Below are 18,527 nucleotides of genomic sequence, written 5' to 3'. Positions count from 1 at the left end.
CTGGGGCCGGAGCCCCGTCGGTGGGGGCCGCCGGGGCGGCTGACGGCGGCGACGAGACCCGACTGCCCTTCCGCCGGGGCATCGCGCTGCTGGAGAGCGGCTGCGTCGACAACGTCCTGCAAGTCGGTGAGTCACGGGGCAGCCGCGGTCAGTGTCCGACCGTCAGTCCCTCGGGGGTCCGCCCCCTCCCCTCCGGGCAGCCCCTCCGCCGGCGCGCGTCCGCACCCCCGCCGGGTGTCCCCGCCGGCGGGGGACGGTGCCCCGGAGCGGAGCGCCCATTTCCTCTCCGCCCCTCCCCGCCCCCTGTCTCCCCGGACGGGCCAGCGCGAGTGGGAAATGAATCAGCAGGACTCGCCCTATCGCGGGGTCGGCGGGGGTGCATGCCGGGTGCCCCCGGTCCGCTCCGTCTTTCTCTCCCCTCCCGGGGCGCACGTCCTGGAGGGCTGCTCGCCTTTTGGGGGTGGCGGATGTGGACAAAGGCGCGGGCGGTCGGCCGGCTCCGGCAGAGGGTGTGTGTGGCGGGGCCGTGCGGGGCGGGGGAGGGGGCGCGGGCCGCACAGACAATGCCGGCTGGGGCCGAGCCGGTGGCCGGGCTGTGCGCCGCGCTCTCGCTCTTCTCCCTCCTTGTCTGTCTTTCGCTCTTCTTTCTTTCCCCTCGCCCCCCTTCCCCGCCCCCTCGATTTGAGGGGAGGGGAATGCATTTTAATGCCACTTGGCGGTCGCTCCTCTCTGGGCTTCGACGGGCTGGCGGCCGCCGGGCTCTGGGTGGCTGCGGCGTCTGGTTTGCCCGGGCGCGCCCCGCCGACCGCCCCGGGATTTAAATGTCTATTTCCCTCCGCGTCCACCCCGTCTCCGAGCGGCGCTGGAGGGAGGGGGCGGCGGGCTGGCTCCCCTCTCCTGAGAAATCTCTCCCCACTGACGACGCCCGGAATTAAAGGGCGCGAGCCGGGGAAGAGGCGACCTCGTCTCCCTCCCCTGTGGGGCCGCGGCGGTGCCGGGGGCTTTGGCTGCCCGAGTGTTGTTCGTGCCGGTGGCCAGGTCGCCTGCTCTGTGCGAGCCGCGGCGGGCAGTTACCGGCTGTGCGCTCGCAGCCGGCGGCGGTGGGAGCGCGAGGTGGAGGGGCACTGCGGCCGCTCCCGCGTCGCTCCTGGCGCGGCCGCCTGGCAGCCGGGCACGACCTCGCACTTTGTTCTCATTTTCAGGTTTATTTGTGCCCCTTTCAGTTTTCTGTCACCCTCCGAAAAGAGGAAACCAAACAAAAGAGTCTCTTTATTTCTTTTCAGGGCTTGTAAAGTAGAAGATATTTGACAAAGGCAAGAGAAGGACTTGTGATTTAAAGCTACACAGCCTCCTTTCTCTGACAGACCATGAGAGTTTTCTCAAATACCGAGTTTAAAAGCTTTCTCTGTCGTCCCCCATCCCCCCCAGGGTTTTCTTTTTCCTCTTTTTTTCCTGGCCAGATATCTTTTTCAGCCGTGGCTATGGGGATGTTTGAGCTGGACTGAAAAGAACAATGCTATAGTGAAACTCCTCTCCCCCCCTTTTCCTCCCGATCGCGGACAGCATATTTCCTTGCCCCCTCCCATATTGCCCCGTACCATAGGGACGTGGTACCCGATGCATGGGGCGAGGTTTGGAAGCATCTTTGTCTCAGATTTTGAATTTCATCGTCCTTTCCCTAGTCAGTTTCTTTTATCATTTTTGGTGGATGCCTGGATAGGGGACCCCAAGAGAGAATTCAAATCTGTTTAATCCTATCTGCTTAATTTGAGTTTTTACTCAATCTGCAAATGTGATTTTCTGCATGGTCATTTATTTCCAAAGGCAGCCCCCAGAGTTGCCTTCTCTAGGTTTGGCACTCTCCTTCTTGCTAGAGGGGCTTTAACTTTTGAGGCTATCCATCCATCCTTTAAAAAAATCTAATTAACATTCTTTCAAGTTATCTACCCCCCCCCCCCCCCCCTTGTGTCTTGCTGGTTGAAACGGATTGAAGCACATCTTCGGCTTCTCAGTTTAACAAACTAGAGTTTGCGAATTTTTATGGCTTGGCTGGCAATGTTCAGTTTTTTTTTTCCCCCTTCTGTGCTTGACTCTGCTTGCAAGCAATGAGGAATGACAGGAGAGCACATAGGGAGGGTTTCTTGGCTGATTGCATTTAAGCCAGGAATTCACTGTGAAAATAAAGCCAAGGGGCGATAAATAAAAGATGCAATCTTCTCTAGGAGACAGACACACAGCGTGGGCTTTGCCTGCTTTCATCAGTGAAGAGGCCTGGGTGAGTAGTAAAAGAAAATAGTAACTTTTTGAATAGTCCCCAAGGGGGAAGGAGGCCATTGAATGGAGTTGGCAATGGTTGATGTGGCGTAGTATGATGCTTCTATAGCTTGAGAAGTTGACCACCACTTTGGAAACACTTAAACGTGTTCTAAACAAGTGCTTTACAAATTGTGGAAAATATTTTTTCCCTTTCTGAGTTCTGCGCATGCCCTTAACTTCCAACTTGTATTACTTGTGCCAGTCATCTAAGACAGAGATGGAAGGCTGTTAAATGCCTGGCAGCTGGTGCTGTGAGATAGAAAACTTAAGACCAGGATTTTTTTTTTTGGATAGAAAACAGAGAGTGGCTAGATTAATCATTTAATTTAACTCAAGGGTGGTTGTTTTATAATTTTGTGACTTGAGGTAGAATTCTTATTGCAGCAGAATCTGAAATGGGAGAGAACAGAATACTGTGTTGATAACACCATAAGCAATTTTCTGGTTTTGTTAAATTACAAGCATGTACAGGAAGTATAAATTGACTTTTTGTTAAGATGACTTGTTTCACCAAATGCTGACAAAGAACTCCTAAAAATTGGTAAAAATTAAAAAAGATGAGTAACTCAGTAGAAAAATTGGCAACACATTTCCCTACAGTAGGGAAAAATCTACTTCTTTGGACTTTATTTTCCATTTACAACGTTTAAGATTAGAGATTGAGGGGCAGAGTTTTTACTTTCCAAAATGAAACACAACTGGTGGTTTTATTTTTCAATTTCTAGATTTTAAGAAATTTAAAGGGAAAAAACTCAAACTTTGTAATAGATGCAAGCAGTATTTCATTGGTGGAGAGCTATCACTTGATTTCAGAGAAATCATAGTTGTCTTATTTCAGTTAACAGAATAGTGGAAGGGAGCTATTCCTGAAGATGTTTGTTGTAAATGGTATAACATCATCTAAGCTATGAATTTTAAGTTATACTAAAGCCCCTGAAATTTTGCCTGGGATAGAGATATCTTTTTATAACCAGAAACTTAAATTATAAAGGAAAAACTGATAAATTGATCTGCATAAAAGTAACATTTTCTGTGGGACTGAAAGCATAAACCAACTAAAACAGTTAACTGGAGCAAATATTTGTAGCATGTCTCACGAAATACTGACAGAGATATCCTAAAAATTGATAAAAAATTAAAAAGACAAGTAACTCAGTAGGAAAAGGCAACACATTTCACAGAGTAAATGATTAATAAACATTAGTCTTCACTAAACATGTCATCTATTTGCATCTGCCACTTCGGTGAAGGTGAATAAAAAGCAGCACCCTGAATAGGTTGAAGATGTGGAAAAAGAGGGTGCTGCCTTGCCTGCTCTGTGGCATATTTCTTTCTTTCTTTTTTTATTACTATACCTATATCCTATAGGTATACTGGTTACCTTGTACAACTTTGTTTTGTACAGTGAGTGATGCTCATTACAGTATGGTTTGCTGTATGGAAAAGCTGGAGTCAACCTTCATTTCTACCTAAATATTAGTGGTTCACAAGTACTCAGTAGAATGCTATGTAATTGTGAAAAAAAAAAATCAGTAGATTTGTGTACTGACAAGGAAAAGGACCAAAATATTTCATTTAAAAACAAGTCAACTATTTGTATAGTGTGCTAAAATTTGTTTCAAGCAAGAAAGATAAACTTGCATATCGATAAATAAAGTATCTGCAAGATTACCCAAGTAACCTTTGAATAGTGGGTATTTCTAGAGAAGGGCAAATGAGTGAGCAGGTTTTGGGGGAGGAATCTATTCATTTTACACTTATGTTACAGTAGAAATTTTCTTAAAGCTACAAGTAAATATTTTAGTAATAAAAAAATAAAAGTTACCTTTGCATTTTTAGCTTACATATGTATGCATTATGTGTGTATGACCTTCTGAAGATCTGATAGCTGTGTGTGTGAGTATGTGTCTCCTTTTTGAATACATGGTGTACATTCAACTTTTTTTGTTTTGAAAGACACATTTTCCTTGTGGCTAATAAAAGCAAGAAAGATAGAAAGAAAGCTAGGGTTTTACCTTTTATATAAAAAGGAAGAAGTACATTTTAGGAGTTACAGTTTCTTTTTGGGAGAAAAGAGAATATTGCCCAGAAGTATGTAACATTTTCTTTAAAAAAAAAAAAAAAAAGAAAGAAAAGCTCTTCTGGTCTTTTAGGTTAATCTTAAATTTTATGTTATTATAGTGGGGAGGTAGTAAAAGAGTATCAGAATAAGATGGATAATTTTAATCATATATTTCATTTAAGGGTAATTTGTTGGCCTTTTTTTATTTTGATTTTCTTTACAGACCAGAAGTTGCTATGTAAAAATATGATTCTAAATGTACTTTCAGTTGGTTGTTTTGTTTATTGATGATAGTACTTTTCATTGAATGCATTTTCAAGGTTAAAATAAGAACAGTTTGAATTATCTCCTACACTTTCCTGCCTTTTGATTAAAGGAAAAAGTTTACAAAAGAAGAAAATTTGAAACTAGTTTTCTTTTTATTGTACTATATGACTTCAGATGTTTGATTGGCTTGTAATTGATTTTTAAAAATATTTGAGTACCTCTGTTCCTGTGAGGGAAGTGAAAATTTCAGGTTTAGTTGAGGAAGTTAGAATTTGTTACAATTTAGTTTTGTGATGGTTAGCATTGGTCCAGAGATGAAATACAGTGTCTAGGAACTGCAGGCTATTTTTAATAGCCTTAAGATTTATTTTTTAAAGACTTACTTATTTATGCATACAAGAACTGGGGTAAAGACCAGAGATGTATGTGTGTGAAGTGGGGTGGGGTGAGAAGATTCACCAGAGAAAGAATGGGGCACAGAACAGGCAGATTGACTGAAATACACTGCTGAGGGGAGCTGAGTAGTCATAAGATTTCAATAATAATGAAGTTGCAATTGAAAATTTGGATTAAAAGTAAACATTTCCACACTTGCTTCAGTTTTTATTTCTTGTCTTACACTTGTATATTGTGTACATGCGTTGGCTTGAAGAGGAAAAGACCATCCCCACTGTTAATTTTCACTGTGCATTGAATTTCATCCTTTTTTCAGATGTGAGGCTTTGATGCCTTCCTTTTAAAAACCTCAGTTTGCCTTTGGAACATGGTCTTTAATGCAAGAATTATTGTAATTAATTGAACAACACAAGTCATTGTTTTAAGTATGTCCTGGCTGATTTTAAAGATGTTTATCCTAGACTTTTTACAGTGGATAATCGATTGTTATCAATTCTAAATGTAAATATTTCACCCTCATATTAAGAGTTCATTTAAGGATGTATCACTTCAGTTGGTAGTATGGTCATTGAACAGGTTGGCAGCATGTTCGTTGAAAGCATGATGTTTTATTTTCAGAAGCTGTCTTTTTAAAGCAATTCAAGATTAGATCTATATTAATTCCACATGTTTATATGCTTTATATATTCCTGTTAGAGAATCACTTTTCTTTATTGATGCATAAAGGTATTTTAGGTACCTTTATTTTAATCAACTTTCTTTTACAAATAAAATAATGTCAAAAACTTTTATAAGGACAGTTAATAAACTTAACTGCTGTTGACCTTCAACTGTTATACTTAAGAGAACAAATATCCTAGAAAAGAAAGCAGATTATAGGTAAGTATGAACAGCTTCTAAACAAAGCAGATTATAGGCAGTATTTTTTTAAATGGCAAAACTCAAGGAACCCTCAAAATCTTTTTAAACTACCTTTCAGATTACTGTGATACAGTGCTAAGAGCAGTGCTTTTTCACAACAAAAAACCTAATTTAATTTTTTTATTTGTCTCTTGACATGTAAATGGGGATTACTGTAATTAGAAAGCATGAGCTGTTTTCTCCTTCAGATGGATTGGAAGACTTCATCACCTGAGAAATCAGGATTTCAAAAATAAAGTGTATTGGTTAGATTTGTTTAAAAAAAATCTTTACAGCCTTTACTTTTACTGCCCGGGGAACTGACAAACATGCTTTGTACACGTTTTCCAGTTCTTTAAAAAATAGAAAGCTTTATTTTTCTCATCTAGAAAAGGTAACATAAGATTTGGAGAGAATGCAGTACAAAATCTGCTCGGTTATTAAAGATTAGCTCATAGTAAGTGAACTCTGTTACAAAGTGCATTATACCTGTGGAATTAAGTGGTAACCAGTGGACATGTGTATTTTTATAAAGTTACGTATTTGTAACTAATTTGATCTGAAGTGAGCAGAAAAGTAGACTTGATCACAAGTGTTCCTTGAGTTTATTTTCAGCCACCCCTGTATACAGACGCAGGTTACCATTTCTTCTTTAAAAAAAAAAAATGTTAAAAGATACAGCTGTTCTTATAAAATACTCTTGTATGATGGCTCTTTTCTATTTGTAGGGCAATGGAGATTTTTAGAGATGAAAGATAACATCAATATTTCAGTTTCTTCCATTTTACTGATGAGAAAACTGACACCCATATTTGAGTAATTTGTTCAGAGAGGCATAGTAAATTGTAAAGTTAAACTTTGAATCTCTCCTCTTCCATTACATGGGCTGGGAATGTTTGGTAATCTCAGAAATTGCAACAGGCATATTCTTGAATATAAATGGACAGGACTGGTGGAGAGATTATTGGACTAACATTTTATTGAATGTTATAGGAGTATTTTTAAGGTAGATTTCTAGCTTCAAGCTCAATTCAAATGGTTTCACTTAAGTATCAAGTCTAACATGTGAAATAGGTGCTAGTGTGAAGCACTTGTTGACATTTGGAAATTGTGGGGATGTTTTAAAATCAGGAAACATTAAGATTACTACCTGTGTGAAGTTAACATTACAGCCATGTGAGTATATATGAATGTACACGTGGGCTCATGTACTCATTTACTGAAAGTAAAGTGTGCAAAACAGAAGTTAATACACTACCCAGTAATAAATTTTTTTTTATAGTTTATGTATGCAAACAGAACTGGGGTACAGGTCAGAGGTGGGAGGGGTGGGAGAATTCACCAGAGTGGGGAGCAGAACAGGTAGATAGAGGAAGTACACTGCTGAGGGGAGCGGTGGTTGAGACAGGAGGGGTCTGCTGGGCCATGTGGGTCACCTCCCTGCAGGGGATTGAAAGCTACACTGAAGTGGGCTGCTGTGGCTAGCTCGCAGTATTGCTATTTAAGTGCTGTGCCACCAGGGAGGGCCTACCCAATAATAAACTTAACTGCTCTGAACTTAGTACTATGGAAACTATCCAGTAGTTCCTGTTTTATATGTTTTTCAGTGTTTTGTCAGTGTCCCCCCAATCTTCATTGTCAGTAAATTTATATTTCTATATATAATAGCCCAGATAGTTATCAGTGTTCTGACTTGTCTATGTTTTAGGTTCACATCTCTGCAAATGTGTGCTATCACCCCACGTCAGAGCCCCAATAATCCTCGCCTGGAGTACAGTGCACTCTTCCATTTTGCTACTACCCCATCCCCACTTATGTAGCCATATTTCAGCTCTCATATATTAGGGGTTTGGTTTGTTTTTGTCTCTATCTTTCCTTTGATTTTTATATCCCACATGAGTGAAAATCATTTGGTATTCATCTTTCTCCTTATGACTTATTTCACTTATTACCCTCTCCAGTTAACATCCATGTTGTTGCAAGAGTTCATCTTTTAATTTATTTAATATCTGAGTAGTACTCCATTGTGTGTATATATACCACATCTTTAGTCATTCATCTGTAGTTGGGTATTTAGGTAGTTTCCTTAGCTTGGCTGTTGTAAATAGTGCTGCTGTGAATTTGAGTGCATATATTCCTTTGAATTAGTGTGTTTATATTCTCCAAGTAGATAGCTAGGAGAGAGATTTCTGGATTAAATGTTTTAATATTTGAAGAGACTTTCATACAGTTTTCTATAGAAGTAGACTAGTCTGCATTTCCACCAATAGTATAAGACCAGACCAATTTCTGGTCTTTTCAAAGGTATGGACCATTCTTACAGGTGTGAGATAGTATCTTGTAGTTTTGATGTGCTTTTTACTGATAGTAAATGTTGGCAAGAATATTTTCATGTGTCTTTGTGCCATAGGTGTCTATTTAGCTCTTCTGTCCTTTTTTTTTTTTTTTTTTTTGGCTTGAGGTAACCTCTCAGCATTTAAACACCTTTCTTGAATGATTTGGGGCTTTTTACTGAGCTGTGCATGATTTACCAACATTTACTAGTAGTAATAGTAGCAATTAAACATATTGTAGCACTTAATCATGTGCTAGATACTACTCTAGGCACTTCATATTTCTGCCTAGAGGTAGGTAGGTAGGACTTTTGTTGTCCCCTTTATAGATGAGGAAACTGAAGCATAGGAAAAAGCACAAAATAACTCTTGACCAAGGTCACATAAGTTAGTCACATGGAGCCAGACAAGTCTCTCTGGCTGTGGTACTTCTTCCCTGAAAGTAATACTGCCTGTAATGCATCATCATTGACTATTCTAGAAGATTCATCTTTAGGTGTATGGTCTCTTGGTACTTTTCATTTATTATTTTTTATTATTTTTCATTTTATTATTTTTATGCATATGAGAACTGGGGTACAGGCTGAGGGGTAGTGAGAGGGTTTACCAGTTTATCAGAGACAGTGGGGAGCAGCACAGGCAGATGCGCTGAAATACACTGCTGAGGGGAGCAGCGGGTATGTCAGAGAGGTCTGCTCTGCCCAGTGTGTGGGGTCAGCTCCCTGGCCAGGGAGCTTGAAATCTGTGCTGCAGTGGTTGTGGACGGCCCCATCATGCTGCCAGGGAGGGCCCTCTTGGTACTTTTAGAGTGACTTTTGTTGTTAGAATCTTAAATTGTGATTATCGCAATGATTTAGAATGTATATTTAAAAAAGCTGATTTTAAAACACTGTCTTAAAAAATGCCTTTTATAAATAAAATTTTTTCCTGGAGTGTGGGTACATGGGTTGATTTTAATTAATGTTTTTAATTTTTGAAAGGAATAATTTGTAAGTTTAGATATAGTTGTGGTATATTTAATAAACTGCATTTTTATCTCATTGAAAGACCTTTAAAATGTTATGATTAAGGCCCTCCCTGGTGGCGCAGCGGGTTAAAGCGCAGCACTAAGAATCGAAAGCCGCTTCTGCATAAGTTCGATCCCTGCCTGCCCCGGAGGTGATCACATGGCGTGGCAGACCTCTCCTGACCCGTCCACTGCCCTCCTCAGCAGTGTACTTCGTTGATCTGCCTGTTCTGCCCCCCACTCTGTCTCTGGTGAATCCTCTCACTGCCCCTGCAACTCTGGCCTGTACCCCAGTTCTGTATGAATAAATAAATAAATCTTTAAAAAAATGTTATGATTAAAAATTATACTTTCTTGTTTTTTGTTGCTGGTAAAAAGACTTATATGTTTTTTGAAAGAGATAAGAATATTTACTTTGAAGGATACAGTAGAACCTGTTAGTGTATTTAAACACCTAGAGTTAGTAAGTAAGCTGATCAGATAAATCAGAAGCTCATTTAGTGAATTAATGTGCTTAAAATTCAGGTGACTTATTGCCTGGTCCTGCCTTATTTAACAGTCTATTTACTTAAAACATTTTTCATTGTTAATTGGTGTCAGATCTCTAATGTTAGAAGGTATTGTACAGAAAATATGCATAAGAAGATAGCATGTAGAATGAGTCTGCTGAAGCAAGATTTAAATTCTCTTAATTAATTATATCAGTACCATTTAGAATGCTGTAAGTGCAGTGTTGTACCTGTTAAATATTTGCTGTCAGTGACCAGCATATTTATAAGTGAGTGTAGTAATTTCATACTATCAGTATTAAAGGGCAGAGTATGGAACCTCTTTTAGTGTTGCTATTAGTCTTTTTTGAGAAAGACCCACACAGGTTGAAAGCAAGCACTGTATTTTATTATGAACCTTTCTTTGGTTTCGCTACCACTTTATATTAACTAATTTCTACAAAGAAAGATGATTGTGATTTTTAATAAATATTTGTCATATAATAAACTCCTAAAACTCACACCAGAAATTAGTAATCTGATTATTATATGTAAACAAGGTCATTTAAAACTTACTTCTTTTAGACCTTTGTTGCTGTTTTTAGCATTCTTCAAGCTTCCTTAGCACTTAGTTTTTTTTTTAAGATTTATTTATTTGTGCATACAGAACTGGGGTACAGGCCAGAGGTGCAGGGGGTGGTGAGAGGATTCACCAGAGACAGAGTGAGGAGCAGAACAGGCCAACTGACCAAGTACACTGCTCAGGGGAGCAACGGCCAGGAGAAGTCTGCCTTGCCTTGTGGATCACCTCTGGATGGGGATGGAACTCATGCTGAAGCGGCTTTAGCTTCTTAGTGCTGTCTTTAACCCCCTGCGCCACCAAGGAGGGCTCTAGTTTGTATTCTCAATGTCATCTTGTAGTTCTTCATTTCTTCTCTTCCCCAGTTACTACCTTTGTAATTTAGACCATGGTAAGCCTTAAATACTGGGTGATTGCTATATGGTTGATCGTGGAATCAAGTAAGACTTAGGGCAGGAGATAGGGAGCTTTTGAAGCCAATCCAAATAGGACCTATCTTTCTTCCTTCCTTCCTTCCATGTCTTCCCTCACTGCCCTTTCTATTCCCCTTCCTTACTTAGTGGGGGAATGAGGTAAGGTGAGGGAGGAGTGGGAAGGAGTAGTTGGGGAAAAAAAATCAAGAAATTGGAAGAGGACATACCAACCACAAGAGTATATCACATTTCCTTTTTTGCTTTTTAGTTGTCTCCCTCCTTCCAGTCCTCCTTATTTTAGGGGAAATAAAGTTGAGGTCACAAGGACCTATGTGGTCCAGCTGCTGCTTGTCTGCTATTTTTAGCCTGGCCCTACATCAGGTTGGCACCAGGCCATCCGTGATGGCAAAGGGCCAGCATGTTGGGGGGGAATGCTGGCAAATGTCAAAATCTTAACTTTTCAGTTACCAAGCTGAACTAATTTTCGCAGTATTGCTGCTGTGTTATTCTGCTTACCTATAATGTTTTTGAAATAGGATGTGCTCTTTTTTTTAAAAAAAAAGATGGACTTTTTGATAGTATTCATTGTGTTACTATAACATTTCAGATAGGAGAAAGATTTAAGAATTGCCTTATCAAGTCAGAATTATATCCCCAGTAGTTTTGGTTTTGTGGTGGCACCAAAAGTTAATAAAATTTGCTTGATTTACTTAATATGCCTTGGGCATCTTGAAAATGGCTGTTGCTGTTGAAGTAGTGGAGAATTGGTTTATATAATTATAGGTGTCATTAAACATTAAATAAACATACATGTACTATTTTTTCTACACCTGTCAGTGTTCTCTTGGCTGACATGTAGTTGTGTGTATTTAGGTTTGGTTAATGTTATAGGTATATATTTAACAAATAAAAAGACTTAGGGACTTCCTAGGTTTTGGTTGAAATAGCATCTGGGTCTATATTCTGTATACCAGAGTTTGTGTTATGTAGAATGTATTTGCAAACTGTTTTAAGTGCATATGTAAATTTAAGAACTTGATTAAGCATTGCCCTCAAAATGAAAAACTTACTGTATTTGCTTAAAAACAAGTAAAAAGAATGTCTCAATGTGAGTATCTTGGAATGGATTTTGGTAAGAAAAATAGTATATTCTTTCCATTATGGAAAAAGAAAAACTGAGGGTATGTTAGGGATAATCTGTGGACTACACTGAATATGAATAGAAACAGAGATGATGATTTTTGTTTATTTAATGAATAGTGGTGTAATTATACATAGGTCTCTTGAATGGCAGGATAACATTTAGTTAGTGCATTGATCTGATGCCTTTCTTAAGGTAGCAGAAGATAATTGGTCAAAATACCTAGAAATAGAATGACATTTTTTTTTCCTTCTTCACATTGTCTTTAAGGTGGTTATTGGATGAATTCTGGATTCAAGGTTGTAAAATACTAAAGTGTAATGTGAGAGATTTAGTGAGTAAGTTTCTGGCCCAGTCTCTTTTAGAAGGCAAATAATTATTAGAGTTTATTTAAATATTTAGGTCTTAAAATTGAGATGCTTAGATTGTAGATAAAGCACGTTGGGCAACTTGCTGATCTAAGAACACTTAGTCTTAGGATGAAAACAAAAATTTTGCTAGGAGATACAATTAGAAAGTTTGGGGGTTAGAGTTATCAGGTACAAACGGTATTGTAGTAGTTACACTATATGGTATCTTTCTGCAGTTAGAAATTAAGGTAGTATTCCAAAAGTGACTTAGAGCTTATTGCTGTATCTGTGCATGCTTCTATAGATAGGTGTATGTTTGTATAACATTTAATATGCATGGAACATTATAATCTGCTGGATGGCAGTAGGTTAGGTGACTATCTTACAGATTCTTAATGTAATTGAGATTTTATTTAGATGAGTCATGTAAGTGATGTCAGTTTGAGCTTAACAAGGATGATTAAAATCAAAGCCCCAGAAGGTAGTTTGACTAATAGTGCTATTTACAGTCTTTTTGGGTAAAGATCTGGAATGACACTCCTTATTGTAACTTGTCAGAGTAGTTTCTTTGCAATTCTCATGAATCTTTCTTAGCAACTTATTAAAAAGGCATTTTCTCTAAGCTGCTTCATAAATAGCAGGAAATTCCAAAGTACTGGCTAGTATTGCATTTTTGTTTTCAATAAGAACCATCACAGTGGGAAAGAAGTTGTTTTTATTATTTTAATAGTGTATTTTTACATCATTTTGCGCCTTTTTCCTCTTCAGCTGCAATCCCTGTGGACTTCCCATCACCAGTTCACCTCCAATCACCAGTTCACCAGTGTACCAGTGCCATAGTCCTGTGCACTGCCCCCCTCCTCCCTTTTTAATCCCATTCCCCACCCCACCCCTGTAAAATGTCTCTTGTATATAGTTGTTCACTACTATTTTTTTTTTTTTTGGAAAACAGTTTTTAAACAATGTTATTTTTAAAATTTGTGGCAAAATACTTTTTTTTATGATCTGATTTACTTTTTTTTAAAAATAATATAATAGTTTATTTTTACATCATTTTGTGCATTTTTCCATCTCAGTTGTAATCCCCTTCAGCTTCCCATCACCCATGTGTCATTACCAAAGTCCAGTGCATTTCCCTCCCTCCACTGTTTTTGATCCCATTCCCCACTCTATCCCCATAAATTGTCTCTGGTATATAACTGTTCATCATCATCATCATCATCATTATTTTCTCGCCTGGCCTGTTATACTCCTGCTATGGGTGAAGCCATTCGGTAAAATACTTCTATTTTAAAGTGGACAGAGTTTTAAAAAAGCTTGTTTCAACAGTAATTTCAATCAATTTTTCCTCCGTTTATAATATTAGATATGTTAAGAAATGATAATACAAGTTAGTGACTAAGTTTATTCAAAATTCAGTGTGTGGTTATCTGAATTTGTATTAGTAAGTAGTTCATGGCTTAGCAATGACTGGTCTTTTGATTTTGATTAGTCAAAAGAGATTTTCTGGGCTCTTGTGTCTTTCTATGAAATTTATTTTTAGCTCCCATGGATATGGTTTATATATATTTTAAAAGATTTATTTATTTATGTATACAAGAACTGGAGTACAGGCCGGGGTGTGGGGATTGGGAGGATCCACTAGAAACAGAATGGGAGCAGAGCAGGAAGATCTACTGAAATACACTGTTGAGGGGAGCAGAGGGCAATACAGGAGTGGTATGCGATGCCATGTGGCTCCCAGGCCTGGGATGGGATTTGGGCAGCAGAGGTTTTGGATAGCTTTGTAGTGCAGTGATTAGCCCCTTAGGCTACCAGGGATCCCTGGTTCATAATTTTTATTTTTAAAAACTTTTAAATTGCTGGTGTGTCTGTGTAAATGGTGGTTATGGGTTAAGCGTAGGAAGGCACAACAAATTTAAGTAGCCATGTCAAATGTAGAGTATTTTCTTCTTTCTTTTTCAGGACCTTATATTTTATTGAGCTGATTATTTACTGTTACTGAACAAATTTTTATTTCTACCTTCCTCCTTCCACCCCCCATTCCTGTTAAAGAGAGTTGTGTCAGAATACAACCTGTCAGTGTATAATGGCAGTGTGTGGTTTTAAGGATGAGTGGGAGATTTTGTCTTACTGCATCTTTGAAATGCTAGTTTTAAAACTTACTAAGTTTTCATTTTCCTTTTGATCTTTTATAATTGTGTAGTAGCTAGTTTTTCCATTTTTATCTGTCTTTTAAGATTACTTAGATTTGAGCACTGAACACAACTCTTCAGAAACCTTACATAGAAGTCTAGATTTACAGCAGTAAGTCAGATCTAGCACTTCTGAATTCTACAAGGGATTATTATGGCGAGTGACACTGGTCTGTCTGATTCAGACTCTTCCAAATTTGAACATAAACGAAATTTATCTTTATTGTAAAGTTTGGAGGAAATGAAGGGGCAGTTTCTTAAAAGAAAGTAGAACATCAGATTCTTTGCACAAGTACAGGATGCTAAGCCTTTTTGATAGAGGGAGCTACAGCTCATATGAAGTGACTCACATGTGAACTGTTCACAAATATGTGTGAAAATATTCTGCCATACAGTATTAGAGTTACTTTGAATTTTCCATGGTGTAGTGTCTTTTTTATCTTATTTTTGGAGATAACTATTAGAGGATTTAAACATTAACTTCCTTTTTTTGTGGAATGGTGAATGAATTTAATAGATTAAAAAAAATGTTGGCAAATTTTAAGTGCAGGGAAGCCAATTTACTAATGGTGCTGCTGTAGTATGTACATGGTATATATTTGAACGCCACTTGAATGAATGACGGGTTTAGTTTATATTGCCAGTCTTTGTGGGTGCCTATCAGAAATTCTTTTCATTGAAAAAAAAAATTCTAAGTTCTAATTTCTGTTTGAGTTTCTGAAACCAAGTTGCTGTAACTTAGCCTCTTAAAAGACACTTTGAATAGGCATTTGACCACAAAGATAGGTTGGTTTTTAAAACTTGGTTTATCTTATCAGTACATTTTTACCATATAAAGTTTCTTTATTCCTTTCCTTATTTGAGTGGACTTTTAACTTATTTACAGCATCAGTCAAAAAAACTGTCCTGAAAGCTATTTAATTGAATACTTCCAATTTCTCCCCCCCCCAAGGATTTATCTATTTATGCATACAAGAACTGCTGGGGTACAGGCTAGAGTTGCGGGTGGGAGGGGCATTTGAGGATTCACCAGAGACAGAGTGGGGAACACAGCCGGCAGAATGAAGTACACTGCTGAGGGGAGGAGAGGTCTTTCACGCAAGGTGGTTCCCCTCCCTGGTCAGGGATAGAACTCCACTGGCTGCAGCAAGCTTCACAGTGCTGTGCTTTAACCCCTTGCTGTATCAGGGAGGGCTGGAATAATTCAATTTCTAAATAAAATAATTTGGGCATTCCTGTGTATAACAGTACTTTTGGTTTACTCAAGAAAATGACTTTAGATTATAAATATAACTGCCTTTGAGGGATTGTAAGATTGTTTTTCATTTGACATATGTTTAAAATAAATTGGCAAAAATAAATTAGTTTTTAAAAACTTTCAGATGCCTTGGAAAGCAACATATAATTTTGAAATATCTTACAAGATCTTTTAACATGTTGTAAAAAGATGGTGACTAATTAATATGAATGATTTGTTAAAATGGGTCTACAAAATGATGTCGGCTTTCCAGTTTTTTGGAAAAAATGTTCCTTTTTTTTTGATGAAAAGAATTTCAGATGTTGAGATAGAATTTGCTTAAGACTTAGTTTTGCATGAAATGGGATACACCAAGTAGTTCTTTGAACAGCAATTTAACAATAAGGGTGTGCTCCCAATGCTTGACTCATGAGAGGGGTGGATTATCCAGATACTGGATGAGCATTTGCCCAGTCATTCTTGGTTTGTGCCCTTTTACTGGCATAGTTAATGACGTTCTCTCGTTTACAAGTATCACAGGTCAGAAGATAAAGTATATGGTTACCCTAGCCATATATCTTGTTTTCCAGAAAGAAAGGAACAATTAATTAATACATCAGTTGAAACTTGTTGCATGCATACATGCTCCAGAGTATGTGCAGAGGAGGAGGGAGAAAGGAAGGAAGTTGTTTGGGACTTGATCTGATTTTTATAGGTGGCTCCTTTCAGTCTTTTTCAGATGGGAAATAAATGATTTCTCATTTACATGAAAAAGAAATAATTAAAAAATTCTCAGTCTCTGAGGATTGGATGTATTCCTTCTCCTTTTTGCAATTAAAAGATACTAAATTTCCTTATTTGAAGCTGAGTTTTAGCATATTTTGTTTTAGTGATACAAATCTGTTTTTACTTTTTTTTAAACCAGAGATTGACGTTCATTCACAGGTACTGTTCACTTTAGGTATTTGAAGTAGTTAGCCACTTCAGTGAGTGTATCACTTGCTAATCACATGGTCATGATGGAAATGCCCGACCCATTAGGAAACTAGTCTTCTTTGCTGGATCTTGTTTTACTACGTAAGTACCCTCAGGCAGATCATTTAGTGATTCTGAACTTCCTTGATTCTTTTAAAGTGGGAATAATTATACCCCTGTCACCTCTAACATATGAGGTATTATGAAACCCACATGGGGAATACATACAGTACTTGAATTCTAAATAGTTGCACAAAAGGGAAATAAGTGATAATCCAGGTTTACCAGATTATCTCCATTTATTATTTTTCTTGTTTCAGTATTTTCTCAAAGTCCTGTACTCACTATATATATTGCCTATGTAATTAAAAAAGGGAAACATTTAAAAAATCTCTCATTACTATTAAAATCAAACTACACTACCCATAGATTGCTCTCAGTTAATATTTTATTATGATTATAATTGTTGTCTGATCTAGTGCGACTAAACAGAATATATATTATTCAACACAGTATGCCATGACCTTAATGTCTTTAATGCCTTCCTTGATTTTGACCCTATTGATTGATGAATTTTGTCTTCTCTTGGAACTCGAGTTAGACTTACTCTCCTGAAAATGAAAGGGGCGTGGCTAAAAGCAATTCAATGAAATTTATGAATTGGATGGACAGTTTATGGATTAATGTGGTCAATTGAGGTTAGTTTCTAAACTTCCTGAGTATTTACCATGGACAAACAGAGGATGAAAAAAGATACAAAATACTTAGTTTTCAGATAGCTTTCTGAATATCTGAAATTAGATGGTAGTATATATTAAGACATATATTTCTTTTGTTGGGGACTTGAATCAGTAAAAAGAGATGACTAGCCCTTTTCTCTTGTTTTAAGATTTACGATAAAGTACTCAGAAAGACAGTTTCAAGTGAAATTTTAAGACCTTGCGATGAACTAAATTTTAACTTGTTTCTCTTTTTTAAAGATTTATTTTTATTTATTTATGTATACAAGAACTGGGGTGTAGGCCAGAATGGGGAGATGTGAGAGGATTCACCAGGGACAGAGGTGGAAGCAGAACAGGTAGTGGGTGAAGACAGAGGAGGTCTCCTGGAAGGACTCACTCATGCTGCACTGGCTGATGATAAATAATTTGATAGCACTGAGACTTAACCCCTGCGCCACCAGGGAGGCCCTTTGTGTTTCTTTTCAATTCTAATTTTGGGGGATTTCATATATTCTTGTCCCAGAAATCTTTATGACTGTGACCTAGGTAACCTCCCTATATTCTTTTCTAGCTGTCTAGTGAAAGGTTCACTAAAGTCCTTTCCACACTTCTAGTATCACTTAGAACTTTAATATGCTATGATTATACATATACATGTATGAAAGACTCATTAAAGAGTATTAACGATCATTTGTCAGCTTTGGAGAGGCAAGGGTCACTTCTGATAATCTGAATTATAGCAAGGATGATAGCTGTGCTCTCCCTGTGCAGAACCTTCAGTCCCTTTGCTCAAAGGACTCATGTCATTCCTGGGTATGCAGACAACTGTCATAATGTGATCTGGACCATCATTTGCACTACTTCCTTGCTTACCAGCTGCCTCCAAGCTGCCTGGTCAACTCTTTTCTTTGTTCTTTTTAGGTTTGGAATATACTTTGCTTGCTTCATGTGTTAATTGTCAGCATGGATGAAGAGAAATCTCTTGGCAACCTTGATCATAATTTCTGGTGTGTGTGTGTGTGTGTGTGTGTTTGTTTGGCTGTCTCCCCATTTGTTTATGTATGTGTATTTTTGTATCCACAGCTCCTGATAGAATCGTTTGTACATTATTGACTCTTAAAAAGTTTGTTGAATAAATGGATGAAG

The 18,527-nt window shown here is 38.2% G+C and overlaps 1 protein-coding gene across 1 annotated transcript in view; it reads left to right on the top strand.

The window, feature by feature from the left end:
- Window positions 1-2: 2 nt before the first annotated feature.
- Window positions 3-18,527, top strand: part of ZSWIM6 (zinc finger, SWIM-type containing 6) — a gene marked incomplete at its 5' end in the record, with an annotated part of 171,344 nt that continues 152,819 nt past the window's right edge. The window contains one exon of the mRNA XM_012721770.1: window positions 3-126. Within this exon, the coding sequence (XP_012577224.1) occupies window positions 3-126 (124 nt within the window). The remainder of the gene's footprint in view (window positions 127-18,527) is intronic.

The sequence above is a fragment of the Condylura cristata genome, unplaced genomic scaffold (assembly GCF_000260355.1).
Source record: "Condylura cristata isolate star-nosed mole 26May11 unplaced genomic scaffold, ConCri1.0 scaffold00007, whole genome shotgun sequence".
In the NCBI taxonomy this organism is placed as follows: Eukaryota; Metazoa; Chordata; class Mammalia; order Eulipotyphla; family Talpidae; genus Condylura; species Condylura cristata.
Note: the sequence above shows the minus strand (reverse complement) of the source record. Positions and strands in the feature narration are given on the sequence as shown.